Source organism: Meles meles, chromosome 9 (assembly GCF_922984935.1).
Source record: "Meles meles chromosome 9, mMelMel3.1 paternal haplotype, whole genome shotgun sequence".
Taxonomy (NCBI): domain Eukaryota; kingdom Metazoa; phylum Chordata; class Mammalia; order Carnivora; family Mustelidae; genus Meles; species Meles meles.
The window spans coordinates 104,495,741-104,512,264 of record NC_060074.1 but is presented as its reverse complement, the minus strand read 5'-3'; the positions used below and the strand labels follow the sequence as shown (position 1 = coordinate 104,512,264).

The following is a 16,524-nucleotide window of genomic DNA, read 5'->3' as shown; positions in this document are numbered from 1 at the left end:
GTGAGGGGCGGCTTCCATGCAGAGGTGAGAGAGCAGACCCGCTCCGCACCCACCTTCCTCTGCCCTCTCCGCGCCTGCCTAGCCCCCCTCCCAGCACCACACTGGGTGCAGAAGGCCCTGGGGCTCTCCACGCGGTGGGTGGCCTGAGGCTTGCCCCGGAAGTCTTGGTGCCGGCATTGAATCTTTGCACCAAGGAGCCTTCCAACACTGCCATCCCGCTGGTGACGTCTTATCTTTCAAAAGAAAAATGATTACTTACAAATATATACATCATCCACCTTTCAATTTTATTCTCTAGAGAGTTTAACTTCCCAAATGACTGGAACATCAATGGACACAGCGACCAGCAGAAAGCCAACGAGAGGAACTGACCTCCTGGGGGGTTTTATCCTAGAATCAGGTACGAGTTGAGAGCTTTGCCCCGCAGAGTCTTCATCTCCTCCAGCACCTTTTCTCCTGGCTTCTCCGTAGGTTGTGCTTGTTCTTTGATCTCTCTGTACATCAAACACCCGACAGGGACGCATGAGGGCACTTGGTAGCAGCTTGGGTCACCCACCCGTGCCCGGAGGCTGGCTCAGGGTCGCGGGGATAGTGAGGCCTGGAGGACCTTTTTTTTTTTTTTTTTTTTTAAGATTTTACTTATTTATCTGAGAGAGAGAGTGTGTGAGCACAAGCAGAGGGAGGGGCAGAAGGAAAGGGAGAAGCAGGCTTCCTGGTGGGCAGGGAGCCCGATGCAGGACTTGATCCCAGAACCCTGGGATCATGACCTGAGCCAAAGGCAGTCGTTTAACCGACTGAGCCACCCAGGCACCCCTGGCAGACTTGTTTTATATTTTTATATAGGACTGATATCACATATATCTATTTCAAACTATGTTTGATGATAATTTTGTTACGTGAAAACACTTGGGGGGTAAGTGATTCAACCCTGGCTTCAGATCTCAGCTCCATGAGTTCTTAGTGTGGCCAAGTTCCCTAACTCAGGCACTGCTTCCAGATGGACAGACAGTGGTAGTTCTCATCTGCCTGTGTTGTCAAGAAGGTGAAATGAGAACTCACTCACGGGATGTCTTCTAAAGGTTCAATCAGCATTCGTTGCTGCTTCATGGTTATGAATAAGGTAGGCCTGTAACATCTCTGACTGATAGCGTCTCCAGAAGCAGGGAGTCAGGGGGAGGGTTCTGCACCTGGATCAGGTGGCGGCTGATGTGGAGCCCAGCCCTTTGCTGGGTGTGGCAAGGGGGTTTCTGGTAGAATATTCCAAATATCTGGGAAGGAACTGAGGAGTGCATTTGGTTGGAAGGACGGATGTCTTAAGGCTGTGAGGTCAGCTCTATGATCTGCCTAGATAGAATACGTATAAACTCAAGTGCTTCTGGAACGTTTTCTAAACAGGGTGAAATGTGAAGTTCTGGAAAATGCCTGGCAGTTTAGAAAAAGCAGATATACCTGAAAATGAAGAATTAAAATGTTCCCTCGGGGCGCCCGGGTGGCTCAGTCGGGTAAGCGTCTGCCTTTGGCTCAGGTCATGATCTGGGAGTTCTGGGATCAAGCCCCACGCCAGGCTCCCTGCTCAGTGGACAGTCTGCTTCTCCCGCTGTCCCTCACCTGCTCAATCTCTCTCTCTCTCACTCTTGCTCTCAGATAAATAAATACAATTAAAAAAAAAAGAGAGAAACCAATTTTTTGAGGGATAATGATGATGTGTTTGCTTAGCTCTCTGGCCCCTGAGGGAGAAGCAAAGGGAAGCGCTCACGTTTGCCAAACACCCAGTTCACATCAAGCAAGGGGCTGGCCGTCCTCACACTGGTGTCACACTTTATTCCTCACACTTGTGAAGCCTGTGAGGGAGACTTTATTTCCTGCATGGCGCCCATGAGGACACTGCAACTCAGTTTACTGAGGTGTCAGGAGCTTGGCTGGAGAGCTCACGTGGCATAGATGGTGGGGCTGAGCCTCGGCCACGGGTCTCCTCTGGCTCCAGAGCCGGGGGTTCCTGATGCCGGATGAGACTCATTCACTTATCAACAACAAACAAACACACCTCTGAAATTAGATGATAAGCAAATGGAAAAACTGGGTCCAGTTCTTAAACATTTACCTGCCAACCACACTTGAGAGACCGTAATTGTGCATCAAATAAGATAGACGCACCCCTCTCTCTTTTTAAGCCTGAGGTATTTAGGTTCAGAGGACGTGACAATTCCTGTCCTTCATGGAGGACCAATTCTATGAGAAGGCTGCCTCTTCCTAAGGAAGGCATAAAGCATCCACTTACTTCTCCTTTTTGGGGTCCTTGTGGTCCAACATAGGGAATTCTGCTTCGATCATTTCCGGAGTCAACAGAACTTCTATGTTCTGTTCACAGAGCTCACTGAAAAGGAAGAAGATGCTTAGCTGGAAAGGGTTTTCCTTCCCCAAATAAAGTAAAGAAATATTGTGATCATTTAAGAATTATGCAATTCTTTTGGCTTTCAGTGTTAGTTCTTTTTTTTTTTTTAAAGATTTTATTTATTTATTTGACAGACAGAGATCACAAGTAGGCAGAGAGACAGGCAAAGAGAGAGGAGGAAGCAGGCTCCCTGCGGAGCAGAGAGCCCGATGCGGGACTTGATCCCAGGACCCTGGGATCATGACCTGAGCTGAAGGCTCACCACCACCCAGGCGCCCTCAGTGTTAGTTCTACCCACTTTTGTTGAGTCTGTGTTAAGAGAAGCATAAGGCTGATAAAATGCTTTGACCAACAATGGTAGGAATCATAACCAGAGAGTAAAAAGCAATTTTTAAAGTGGGGTTGTAAATTCATATTCTCTACAAGTGCACGTTTCAATCTTTTGAAATCATTCACAGTATGTTCTCTGGCCACCATGAAATTTAAATAGAAAGAGATAGTGAAAAGATCACTATCTTCTTCACTAAAAAAAAAAAACACCAAACCTACAACTGCTTTAATATAATTTTAATATATTTAAATAATATATTTGCAAATAAACTATTGGTAAAAGAAGAAATTAAAGGGCTCGAGGTGACTTTTGTCTTGTGGTCTGCTATTCGCTGGAGCGGAGGTCAGCAAGCTTTTCAGTAAAGGGCTTTGTAAGTCATACAGTCTCTTTTGTAACTACTCAGCTCTGCTTTTGTAGCATGAAAAGAACCAAAAGAAATAATACATGAATGGGTGTGGTTATGTTACAGTAAAACTTTATTTACAAAAATAAGTGGCAGGCCAGAGTCAGCCATGGGGCATAGTTTGCTGACCCCTGGCCTGATGGTTAAAGCGTGGTTGCTGCATGTTTGGGTTCTAGCTGGAGGAAAGTGGTCATGATCAGAAGTGGAATATCTCCCATCTTGCATTCCCTGGGCCAGGGCCCTGCCAAATGGGTGACTTTATTGCAAGGGAGGCTGGGAAATGTCACTACTAGTTTCAACAACCCTATTACTTTAGAAGAAGAGAATGGATTTTTTGATAATGGCTCAGTTAAGAAAAACTCTTCCAAGATCAACCAAGTCTTCAAAGTTTGGAATTAAAAGCAGGTGCATAGGGCGCCTGGGTGGCTAGGTTGGTTGAGCATCTGCCTTTGGCTCAGGTCGTGATCCCAGTGTCCTGGGATGGAGCCTGCCTCTCCCTCTCTCTCTGCAGCTCCCCCTGCTTGTGCTCTCGCTATCTCTTTCTCTGTCAAACAAATAAAATCTTAAAAAAAGGAAGGAACACCATTCAGCCATGATACCCCGAAGTGGCACAGCAAGGTTCCATTATGGAAAGTATCCTTGGAAGGCACAGACGCTGTTCCAGTCCCCTGTGACTGAAGACTAATGATTGCTAAGCAGCCGCATGTTGGTGCTTTGCAAGCATCAATTTCCTGTGAGTAGTTTCCTGTCTCTAAGGTGGGGATAACAGCAAGACCTCATCGTGGAGAGTAAATGAGACCGCGGGCAAAGCCCTGTGCTGGAGTGCTTGGTAAATGTTCTGATTACCCTCCTTGTCATCAGCATCAGCATTATCTCCTGCAACTCTGACAACTCGCAGGAAATAGGTTCTACTATTCTCATTTCAACGATGGGGGAACTCGGTCACGATGGTCCCCACATCAGTGTCAAGCGGAGGAGGGGTCAGCTAAGCTTCGGCCTGCTGGGCACCACAGCCCTGCCAGACAGGACACGTTCCTCTGAACCTCCCACGGACGTGTACCATCCGTCCCAGCTCCAGCGTCCTCGCCAGTGTCCTCACCGATGTCCTTGAGCAGTGGTTCCTGTAGGAGGCGCTCCCACCTTCCCTGGTTTGGAGCTTCAACCGCTCAGGTATTGCCGAATGTCACTGCTTGTGGACAAGTCTTAGACCCGGAGAGAAACCTCAGATATTTAGGACTTCACTAATTGATGATTTACATGGACAAATGCTGAAATCGGCACAGCAACAGGAGATTCAAGGCTGTTGGACGCTCACCAGTAAAATGAAACATGAGCGCCTTGGTTTGGGGTCTATAGTTTTTTATGCCTCTCCAAATCCCACCCTCTTTCAAGGACTTACCCAAGTGCACGTGACCATGAAGCCTTCCCAGCCCACTGAGCACCACCTCTTCTCTCCCCTCCCTTGAGCTCCCTCCGATCAGTGAATGTGAGGCTGCAGAGACCTTCTGCTCCACAGCACGAGCTTAGCCTGCCATCCCCTAGTTAGGACTCTGGCTGCGTGTGTTAGCCCTAACTCATCTGGGTTGCAGACCCTGGCACTGTGTGCTCTTTTGAAATCTCTCGAGGCACCTGGCGCATTTTTGTAGAACAGACTACATTAGAAAGCAAAAGTGAGACAGTACCGTTCAGCCGTTTCCAGTCTGTCTTCTTCTGGTAGGGCATTGAGAACGGCAGGGACATTTTTCGGAAGCATGACTAGGTTGAAGGAATCACAGCTGTGGAAGAACCACACAGGCAGGGCAGGATAAACGCTCACATTTGCCGTCTTGGGATCTTTACACCACGTGCTAAAGTGCTTGTAATTTCCCACTGGGCAGGACATTCCCCTTCCGTCCCTCACTCCTGAAAACCCACTCATGTTTGCCTGTGGACAAAGGCAGGGGGTGTGATAGGTACTGATCAAACCCATAGGATGTGGCCAAGTAAGCCATTTTCTGGGGTTTAGGAACAGAACTTTCAAGTTGGTAGGTCTAATATTATTTCTTGGGGGGCACAGGGCAGTACTGGACAGTTCACTTTTCTTAATAGTTTCCTCTCCACTTTACAGTCTTCCTTAGTTGTTCCATTCCATTTCAGACCTTCCTCCCCAGTCCCTGATATATTATTCGGTATTATAGATATAGAGCTTTCTATAAAATCCTGAGAATAGAGCACATTAAGATAATTAAAATAGGTAGAAAAAATATTATTAGTTTAGCAATTGGCAGCAGACTTCTGTTTCAAGATGGTAGAACAAGCATTTGCTTGTTCTTTGGCCTCAACTACTTAAAAACTTTTATATTTTTAAATTTTATTTATGGGTTTTTAATTTTTTTAGAGAGAGAGAGCATGAGCCGGGAGGGGCAGAGGGAGAGCAAGAGAGGGAATCTTAAGCAGGCTCCATACTCAGCGCAGAGGTCCATCCCATGACCCTGAGATCATGACTTGAGCGGAAATCAAGAGTCTGATGCTTGTCCAACTGAGCCACTCAGGCGCTCCCACTTATGACGTTTTAAAGGGATAAAAAATTGAACACACGACAAAGAAAAGAGAAAAAACCTACATGGGTAAGAGTTTTCAACAGTTTTCTGGACTAAATTTTGGAAGCTGGGGAGAGTGTTGTCTCATGAAGAAGAGTACATAGTGACAGACAGTAGAACACATAGGAAGGAAATGGAGCTCCCCCCAGATCCTAGAAAGATTGTGAGTGGAGGTTAAAGCAGGAGGCAGATGCAGAAACAAGGGGTTTTGGCTTGTGCACATATATCTTTGATGGGGCACCTGGGTGGCTGAGTCAGTTAGGCATTGGCCTTTGGCTCAGGTCATGATCCCAGAGTCCTGGGATCAAGTTCCACCTCCAGTTCCCTGCTCAGCAGGGAGTCCGCTTGTCTCTGTTCCCTCTGCCCCCCTCCCCCAGCTCAGGCTCTCTCTTGATAACTCTCTCTCAAAAAAATAAAATCTTAAAAAAAGAAAACGTGTTATTGTTCTACCTATTATTAAAAAAAAGATTATATCAGTAACAGAAGGGAGGGAAAACCCCCAAATTGAAAGCAAACTGAAGCAAATATTTCACATGAATTCCATAATCATGGTGGAAGGAAAGAAAGAGAGAAAGAGGAAGAGAAGGAGAAAGAAAGAAAGGAAGGAAGGAAGGAAGGAAGGAGGGAGGGAGGAAACGAGGAAAGGAAGGGAGGGAGGGATGAAGGAAAGAAAGAACAAGGAAAAAAAAGCACTAATCCAAGAAACTTATAAATACTATATTTGACTATATAGTCATAGTTTTGGTGGGATGTACAATAAACTTGGGGGAACCTGCAAACAAACCTGACCTCTATTCATCATGCTTGTCCATTAACATGGCTATAGGTGAGACAATTGTGAAACTATTTTGGACTTCTATGAAATTGATTAATGAGTAAATGCGTTAGGAGCCAGGGATCTCACAGTGGAAGGAGGGACATACAAACCCAGAATGGGGGAAAGCAGGCAGTAGCTTTACGGATGCAGGCTAGAATTGTAAGCATCGGTGTGAATTCATCATTTCTGAAATTGTGTATGTGTGCTTATGTGTGTGTGTAAACACACCTGTGTGTTTGTGTGTGTGTCTATGTGTGTGTGTGCATGTGTGTGTGTGTGTGGCGGGTCTGGGGAGGAAGAAACAAGAAACAAGAAACAAGCCACCCAGTAACAATGTGTCCACCTTGTGTCCAGTTTTCGGTTTTCATACCGTTCCTCCCGAAAGGGAACCTGACAAAGCATGCCGGTCCTACCTGCCAAGCTGCTGCCACTTTAGGGTGGGGTGGTCCGGGGCATTCCTGCCCAGCAGAGGTACTAAGAACTGGAGAGCCCAGACCACTCTGCAGAGAGCAGGCTAGTCTGGGAAGAGAGCCTGGCCGCAGCCACGTCTTTTTCATGAGACCAAATTAATCCAAGTTTTAAAATCTGAGCCCGCGTTCCTCTTACTTATGCGTGTGTGTTAATACGTTCTGAAATTGAAACGGTGGAGACGGTAGATGGTGGTCGGGCACTTTGTGTTGCTTTCCTTGGTTTTAATGCTTTTCTTGGCAAAGCAAAACTCTGACGGCCCTAAAATGGTTCTCAATATTCTTCTGGACAACACTGTGTGTTAATTAATTGAATTTACATAAAGGAAAATTTAAAAAAGTCTCCTGGACATTTCACTCGTCTATAAAACCCGAAAGTCGGGGCGCTACTGGATTAGATAATGTCTTCGGCTGCTGCTGATTTGCAAGATACTTATGAAAGTCCTAGAGAGACTCAAAAAGTTCTCACTGAATTTATTAAAGAGCAAAGAAGCCAAGTGAGCTGTTTTGATTATTATGAATGCAAACGTGACTTGGAATAAACAAATAGTAAATAACTCTATCACGTGGTTCACAGCAAACAGATATTCTCAGGGGCAAAGGAAACATCTCATAAGTAATAGTAATTTATTCAAGCCAGAGGACGGTAAGGTTGAAGTATCATTAATGGATTTGTAGGAACTTAAGAAAGAATACCATTCTTATTTTGTAACTACTTTTAAAAATAAAAACAGGGTCTAGAAGCTTCCATCCTGGAAATCTATGAGAGGGAAATGTAGAATCCTCTCTCGATTTTATCATCTGTTATGCAGTTACGGTTTATCTTGAAACGAATTGGCCCAACAGAGCGCTCAGGCACAGAAGTTGAAAGTAACAGTTCCTAGTTGGAGGGTTTTCTTTAATTCATGTAGAATTCATGTTTAATTCATGGTTAATTGAAGCCCAAGGTAACTGCATGCTGACTGCTTTTTGAAAAGAACAGCCTCAGGAGATTTTTCCAAGGACACAGCTTGGGAAAAAAAGAGGACTCCCCACCTCCCACCTTTAATTCTTGAGAGCTGTGCATGCCGACAGCTGGTGGCCACTTTTGGCCATTTATCCATTTATCATTTTGCTCATTCAGTCTCCTGACCTTACCCCACAGCCGGCTCTGTCTGGTTGATGGGGCGGAAGCGTCCTCACCCCACCGCCGAAGCAGGCAGGGTGGTAGACTACCGCCATCTGGTGGCAGCAGAACCATCGCAAAGCTTAGTGGAGGGAGTGTGGGGGGCGGAGCCACGGCTGTCCCAGCTTCGCGGACCAGAAAGGTGTTGTTCAAAGGGCTTCAGTGAGAAGTGACTCGCCCAAGGACCCAGAGCGGGGGACTCCACTCATGAGGAACAGAGGCAGTCTCCAAGGCCCTCCAACATGTTCATTCTCTCTACCGTGCCACTATCTTCCCTGATTCTAGAGCTTTTCGATTTTAGGACTGTGCTCAAGTGAAGAACAAAGATGCCGAGCTTCTTCTAGGTGGCTCCAGGAGGGATGAAGCACGGATGGAACCCACAGAAAGGGAACTCCTATTTTTCTGAGCTCCTGCCAGGTCCCAAACACCCCAGGCGGGGCGCTTTTTGCTTGTCTCCCGTTAAATCTCCAGGCGGAGGACAGTAGCTGAGAAGCAGTGAGGAAATAACCCAAAGGCGATGGACCCTGGCAGCACCTAGGGAAGGGAGGCTGAATGTTGCTTAATTCAGGAGGAGATTTTCTCTGACAATGAGGGAAGAAGTAAAATTCAGTGTTCTCGAGTCACAAACGTGCTTTCAGCGATGCCCCTCAAATTCCCCCGGGACTGGGGGTGAGGGATAGACAGGTAGTGTATACAGGGTCACGCACGGGACACCCAGTGAGCTCTTTCATTCCTACTAAAATGGAAATGTCCATCCCCTTGTTTTAATGGCCAAGAGGACTGGGAGAAGAGGCGGAGGAGTGGGGCTGATGTCACATAGCTCCCACAGGGCTGGGCACTCTGGGCAGGGAGGGGCTTGAGTTCCTGCCTCAGAGGATCCAGGAGATGCTGGTGGGAGTGGGGGTGCCTGCTGATCCCACAGGGGCAGAGCTCACGTTTCCTTGGGGTGCGCCTCATTTCGGATCAAAGGACTTGAAGCAACGGTGACTGCCGATGGCCACTGTTTGGGATACGAGTCACCTCCACACACCAATAACCTGTTTAACTATGTTGGTAAGGACAACAGACCAAAGAAGCAAATTCAGAGGCTCGGGAGTGGGTTACTGACTGGCCAGAGTCCTAAAGAAAAGGCCTCAGACTCCTTCTTTGAGATCTGAGGGCTCTGGAGAGGAGCTAAATGAGCAAACTAGCAAAAATGTGTTTACTCTAGATTCCTTCTTTCTTTGCTCCAACAATATGCTCATTGGTCTGTTCTGTTTCTGCCCCTGAGCTCCGTCTGTGAATGATGGTAGCTGGGGCCTCCCAGGAATGCTAGGCTGAGGTGGAGAGAGAAGGAACTCCCCTGAAGTTGTATATGGAGGGCGCAGAAGGATAATTTTGGCAATTCAAGAACATTAAAAATTGATCATGACTATTTCGGCTGAATTATATGGATTGAAGTTCCACGTTTACTGAAACAGGGATGATTAGCCACTTGTGACATTCTTTTAAGAAGTAGATCTCAATGAAGAGAATTCAGAATGTGTGAGTCTGTGATGCATTATCGTGTTTCTCCACCTAGCAAACTTCCCTAAAACCCTAAAAGTAGGATTTGAGACCATATTGGCAGTTAAGTTTGAGGATCACAGCCTCTGTAATTTGTGGTGCCAAGAGACCTCCAGGAGGCGAACAGATGAGCTGTGGCCTACCTCTGGGCTGTCTCTGTCTTCGAGGTTTCGGGCAGGGAGGAGAGAGCCAAGGGCTGGAACTTCTTCCAATGCATTATCCCAGGAATAATGTCCTGTAGGAAAAGCCGGGCACAGGGTCCCACATGTAACGGAACTGTTTGGCGCAGTCAAGTCTAGGAAGGACTTTTGTTTCATTCAATGGGCTTTTTGGCAGTCTTTAAAGCTGAGCTCCAAAATGTATACCTTCCTTAAGTTCGACTGCTCTTCTGAGGCTTAAAGACGACTTCCCTAGCAGAAGACATTAAGCAATGGGAACTAAAGTAGGGAGGAAGGAGAGATTTTCCTCCCCCTGATTCATCAGGCACACAAAGAAACGGGGTCTGGTGATGGAAGACATATCGGGCCTTACAATCTGTTTTGCGAATGCGATGCGAGAGCGATATTCAAAGCGATGTTCGCTCATCAGATGGCATTCCTGGCAGGGCCCAGCGCGCGCAAATGCACAGACATGCGAGGGAGGGCGCTATCAGGGGACCACCAGCTGGGCAGGGGGTGGGGGGCACCCAGGAGTCTGGAAGGACAGGGAGGGCACAAAGGGCCTGTGGGCCAAGCTGATGAGGTTGGAGCGGCTCCATGGGCCGCAGGAACTACTGAGGGTTTTTAAACTGGAAAATGACGAGACCTGCTTTGTGTCAAGGGAGAACTTTGGCAGGGGGGGGCAATGCACAGTGGGGTGAAGCAGGAGATTCGCCTGCTGTGGAGGGCAGACTGGGGGATCCGGTGATGGGTGGAAATGGGGAATGAAAGAAGGGAGGGATCCCAGGGATGTGGGTCCCGGCACAAGAGCATGTAGTTCAGAAAGGCGAGTGGGTAGCCGAGGAAGAGGAGGTGGGATGAAGTGTGGTCAGCAGAAGCAGGGCAGAGAGAATGACCTGTTAGGGACTTGGTGAGTTTGCAGGGCCTGAGGGACACCCCTAAGAGAGGTCTCTGGCCGTTCAGGTCAGGCCAGTCATCTAAAGGGAGAAGGAATTCTCTGGAACCTCTCCCAGACTGTGCATTGGTTCCATCACCAGCTTGTCCATTCTGATGTTACGCTTGTTGGAGCTGAAGAAAGAGGAGATAAGACCGTGGGGTTTCACCTGGCACGTGACCATTTTTTTACATGGTGGAAACAGGACTAAAATGAGTATCAAGCACAGCTTTCAAGGGCAAAACAAAAAAAGAAGGTTGAAAGAAGGGCCACGTGCTGCCTGTACAGAGGGTACGGACAGGACGAGAGCAGAGCCGAGGGGGGCGGTACGAAAGGGTACCATTCTTGTTCTGTGACTGTAGCTGCAGACCTTCCCCCCAACTCCAGCTGCGCCCCCCCCCCCCCCACCATGCTTGTCCACCCGCCCCTCCCCACAGCCCAGGGCCAGATCTGCCATTACCGTGTGATGGAGAAATTGCTTTTGGGTGAGAGGAATGCTGGAGCCCCTGTGGCACTCCCTGACGAACTCGTACTTGGGGTGAGGGCACAGATGGTAATCTATCAAGGTTTCTGCATAGGTCAGAGGGTGCTTCACAGCAAACAGTCCTGGGTTGGGATTCTGTAGGAGAGAGAGAGAGAAAAAAAAATTCTCTTTTGTTTACCGGTTTCTAAGCCCGGCCAAGCCAGGCAGGCGACAGCAAATGTCGTCCGTGGCTCCCGCTAGCACTAACACTCTGGGTCCCTGTCAGCTCGTCTGGGAAAGAGCTGCAGCTAAAGAGAGCGTTTTTCAAACTGGACAGCAATCACAGTCGTTCATAAATGTCACTCTCCTGCTTTAAGAGTCTCAGCACATGCCACGTGGATTTACGAAGTTCTCATGGAAACAAATACTGCTGAAGCCAGGGCTTAAAACCGCTTTAAGTTCTGTATTTATTTCTACATTTGATGAATTAGGGGACTTCATTAACTAAGCAAACTAGTTTTAAAAAGCAAAGAAACTTCTGGTTTTGGAAAACAAGAATAGCTTCTTAAAAACTACAGACAAGACGAAGAAGAGGGTGACATTTGATTATCAGGAAATGTCAACATTTAATGTTGTTTGGGTAATGTTTTTAATTCAGGAAGGCTCCATCTGGATGCAGTATCTGGTTTTATGGGAGAGCCTGTTTTATCCTCATTTCCCAACAGAACTGATGGAGACCCAGAGCGACTACGTCAAAATATGAAAATAGAGAGTCTTTTAATGTCTCTTCTGGGGTTAGTCCGGCAAACCCCACTCCTGTCCCACACAGACCCACTAAGTTGGCATTTTGTTCTTTTTGTTCATTTGTATGATTTTTAAAGGCTTAAAAAAAAACAACAAAACTCCACATGGTTTATAGAAACCCCATCTCACTGCCAAGAGGAAAATGTCTCCCAGAGTGAAAAAAATGCAGCTAGACTCGGCGGGGGCACTATAACAATGGAGAAACGAGCAAAGCCCTCAGGGAGGACTTGCACTTGGTAGAAGAGTTACAGTACACACACACACACACACACACACACACACACACATGTTTGACGGCAGCAGATTCTTTTGGGGTTCCTCAAAGCACTGTGTGTGGTGGGGACCAAGACAGAGGAGAATGTAAACGTTGCATTCTACCCCTTGGAGCTCAAGGGAAGACCCCTTGCCCAGATCGGGGCTGGAGGGTGGGAAGGGAGCCAGGTGAAAGGTGGGGGCCCTAGGGGAACCAAGCAGGGGAGGTCTGAGAACATACAGGAAGGTGGGTGAGGAGGAAGGAGGGCAGGGAGGGTGTGGCGGGGGGAAGGGAGGGGACATTTCCCCTTCCAGTGTATTACAGAAGGAGAACCCAAGGACAGAAGACAGAGCGAGCCCTCCCCACCCTCCCTGGGAAGACCAGGTCCTCTACGTTATTATAGCAGAGAGACGCCCAGAAGTAGAGCAAGGAGACTTTTGGCCACCCCCAGCCAGGAAGTGGGGGAGACTGGCAGGACTGAAGAAGGGACAAAGGAGCACAGCTCCACTTCCTGGGTAAGGGGAGTGACTGGAATGTAACAGTCTGATAATTGCTGACTCCCACTGCCAGGAGTCACCCCCCTACCCCGCCCCTTACCCCAAGATATGAAAGGCCAGTCAGGAACGTGCCTAGGAAGGGAACTGGGGCAGGAGCGACTGAGACTCCAGCTGGCCAGAGTCACTGTGAGACCAGGAGACAGTGTGATGGGGGAGGGGCTGGCTGCACCCTAGTGGGGTGGTGATGGGGGTAAGAGGCACAACACCAGGGAGGGGAAGTGAGCTGTGTGGCTTGCGGGAGTGTCTCCTATGCGGAGGGTGTACAAGGGTGCTGTGGGACCAGCTCTCTCGCTCTGTCTTGGGCCAAGTGTATCGATGAAATATTTTTGGAAATGACAGTATTACTGTTTTTGGTAGCTGTCATACCTCGGATTCCCCTGGGTGGCCATGGCTGCCAGAGTGTGGTCTGAGTGGTCATCCCATAAGGTTTTTAATTTTCCTCAAACTAATGCATGCATGTGGTAGTGACTCACTCAGGCTGGAAGGATCTGGAAAGATGAAAAGCAATGGGGCTCCTCCTTCTATCCCCAGGCCCATATCCCAGAGGGCGTTTCTTTCCATTATTTCTGAGTTTAGTGTCTCTGATGGTCACTACTCTAAATATGATGCTTATTCTTCCATTTCTCTATTTTCAACCTCAGACAGATGGTATCCATTGACTCATTCCTATGCAAGGTAAGGATTTAGTTCATGTACACAAATGCTCCTTCCAAACTTCCTCCTTCCAGTTTTGAAAATCACACCATTTTTAGTTCTGCCGTGAGTTATCTTTGTGACTTGAAATAATGCACGACTACCCCTATTTCTTGCTTCATCATCTTTAGTTGAGTGTTTCAACTCCTCCCCATCATATGAAATGAAAACATGACCATTCCCAGGCTTTCTTGTACCTTTCCCCTCTTCCACAATTTTGCTTTTGTGTTATGGAGATTGTTAACATTTGCATTCTGGAACCACAACCAAGACCTCATGCATTGTTCATAAGTTGTCTTTGAGAGTTGGAAACTAGTCAACGGGTTTTATTTTGCCTTAACTGTGTAAATATGCTTCTTTACCAGACCAAAGTAGCAGCTCAGATTAGATTTTTGTGAAGGTTCAATATCGGATCACTCATGGAGAAGTGTTTTAGTAGCAAGGTTAAATGGATTCTATTTTTTTCTTTTATTTGCCATTAACCCTTTTTTGTTTGTCTGTTTGTTTGTTTAGAGGGGTGGTGGAACAGAGGGAGAGGGAGAGAGAGAATCTTAGGCAGGCTCCATGCTGGGCCAGCGTAGGGCTCAATCTCACAACCTTGAGATCATGACCTGAGCCGAAATCAAGAGTTGGAGGCTTACCCAGCTGAGCCACCCAGGCACCCCATGATTAACTCTTAAAAATCATACCAAATTTTAGTTTGGTTTAGATTGGTTTCCTATTCGGAACACATACCGATTTTTAGTTGATTTTCTCCCCCTAGAGTTTATAATGGCCTTTTCTTTTGCTTGGATGATGAACCTTTATAAAATCCTTGAATATTTCCATTCTCTCAACTGCACTATTAGTGTGTGGAGTCTATCCTTCCGTCCAAATCTCTCTCCCAGAGCTATTTACCTTTCCTCCTCCAGGCTGAAAGCACGAATATTATTCTGAGACTTCACTATAATGCTTTTCCAGTTCTGACTGGTATTTCTCTCCCTCTTTCTTTCTTTTCTTAGGATTTCCAAATTCCTCCTTTTCTATATATACAATAATTTTGTTTGTGAATAAAGATAGTTTTTCTTCTTCCTCTCAAATCTGGACGCTTTATATATATTTTTTCTTACCTTGTTACACTGGCTATAGTTACAATCTTAATAGAATTAGTAAGAGCAGACATCCTTGCCTTATTCCTGATTTTAGGGGGAAAGCATTCAGTCAATTACCATTCAGTATGATGTTAGCTCCAGGTTTGTTTGGTTGGTTAAATACATTTATTGAAATAAATTTATTGCAAACTAAAAATATGGAATGTTTCAAGAATTTGTGTGTCACCCTTGTGCAGGGGCCATGCTAATTATCTCTGTATCATTCCACTTTAAGTATATGTGCTGCTGAAGTGAGGACAGCTCCAGGTTTTTAATAGATGCTCTTTATCAGGTAGAGAAAATTCCCTTTTGTACTTCAGCTGCTGACAGCATTTATAAGGAATGACAGATTACTTCTCTTACCTGTTGTGATGATCATGCGGTTTTCCTTTTTTAGTCTGTTAATGTGGTGAGGTACACTGAATTTTGAGTGTTAAACTAATCTTGTGCTCCTGGCATAAGTTCCTATTTGTTCCTGATACATTATTCTTTTTGTATGATGAATATGATGAATAGGATTTGTTAATATCTATCTATCTATCTATCTATCTATCTATCTAATCTCTATGCTCATGAATCATGAAGGATACTGGACTATCCTTTTCTTTTCCTGTAATGTCTCTGTCTGGCTTTGGCATCAGAGTGACTTCTGATAATACTGACTTCTAGAATGAGTTGGTAAGTAATCTCTTCCATCTTCTGGAAGAGTTTTTGTGGATTTGGTGTTATTTCTTCCTTAAATAGATTGCAGAATTCCCCAGTGAAGGCATCTGCACCTGGAGTTTTCTTTGTGGGAAGTTTTTTTAACCACAAATTCAATTTTAAAACAGATATGGAGATAGTAGAGTCATCTACCTCTTCTTGAATAAGATTTAAAAGTTTGTGCCTTTTAAGGAATTTGTCCATTTAACTTGTTGAATGTACTTGAATATTAACTTATTATCTTTTTGATATTTGTAGAATCTGCAGTGATGATAACTCTCTCCTGGTATTTGTAATTCATGTCTTTTACCTTTTTTTTTTTTTAAAGATTTTTATTTATTTATTTGACAGACAGAGATCACAAGTAGGCAGAGAGGCAGGAAGAAAGAGAGATTGGAGGAAGCAGGCTCCCCACTGAGCAGAGAGCCTGATGTGGGGTTCGATTCCCCAACCCACTGAGCCACCCAGGTGCCCCTGTCTTTTACCTTTTATCCCCCAACAGTTACATCAGGTTTATTCATTTTATTGATTTTTCTCAAAGAAACAGTTTTTCTTTATTGTTTTTCTTTTCTTTTTCATTGGTTTCAATCTAATTTTTATTGTTTCTCTTCCCTGCTTAGTTTGGGTTTCATTTACTCTTCTTTTTTGAGTTTAAAGGGATAGCCGAGGACATTAAGTCCCATCCTTACTTTCAAATATAGGTGTATAGCGTTATAAATTTCCCATTAAATTTTTTGGGAAAATTTATAATTTTCATTTTCATTAAGTTAAAAATACCTTCCAATTTTTCTTTTGATTTCTTCTTTGGACTAGACTTTGACTTTCTTCTTTGGCTGTTTTAAAGTATTTAATTCAGCTAGCAAATTTTGGGAGGGGGATTTTCTAGATATCTTTATGCTATTCATTTCTGATTAAATTTCTTCAAAGCCAGAAAAAATACTTCATATGATCTGAATATTTTCAATTTTATTGAGCCTTGGTTTATGGCCCCAAATATGGTCTATCTTGGCAAACCTGTGTATACTTAAAGAGAATCTGCATTCTGGGAGCACCTGGGTGGCTCAGTGGGTTGGGTATCTGTCTTTGGCTCAAGTCATGATCTCAGGATCCTAGGATCAAGCCCGTCTAGGG

At 45.7% G+C, this 16,524-nt stretch overlaps 1 protein-coding gene and 1 non-coding gene across 2 annotated transcripts in view; both read right to left on the bottom strand.

Moving 5' to 3' along the window:
* Nucleotides 1-280: 280 nt before the first annotated feature.
* The window catches only part of CFAP221 (cilia and flagella associated protein 221), an 83,425-nt gene continuing 67,181 nt past the window's right edge, over nt 281-16,524 (bottom strand). Inside the window, exons 20-24 of the mRNA XM_046019844.1 lie at nt 11,252-11,410; nt 9,843-9,934; nt 4,809-4,901; nt 2,279-2,374; nt 281-494 (exon numbers count right to left, since the gene is read on the bottom strand). Of these exons, the coding sequence (XP_045875800.1) occupies nt 386-494; nt 2,279-2,374; nt 4,809-4,901; nt 9,843-9,934; nt 11,252-11,410 (549 nt within the window). The 3' untranslated portion in view covers nt 281-385. The remainder of the gene's footprint in view (nt 495-2,278; nt 2,375-4,808; nt 4,902-9,842; nt 9,935-11,251; nt 11,411-16,524) is intronic.
* Nucleotides 14,844-14,950, bottom strand: LOC123951231. Its single transcript, XR_006820381.1, has one exon. It is a non-coding gene; the product is annotated as a U6 spliceosomal RNA (small nuclear RNA).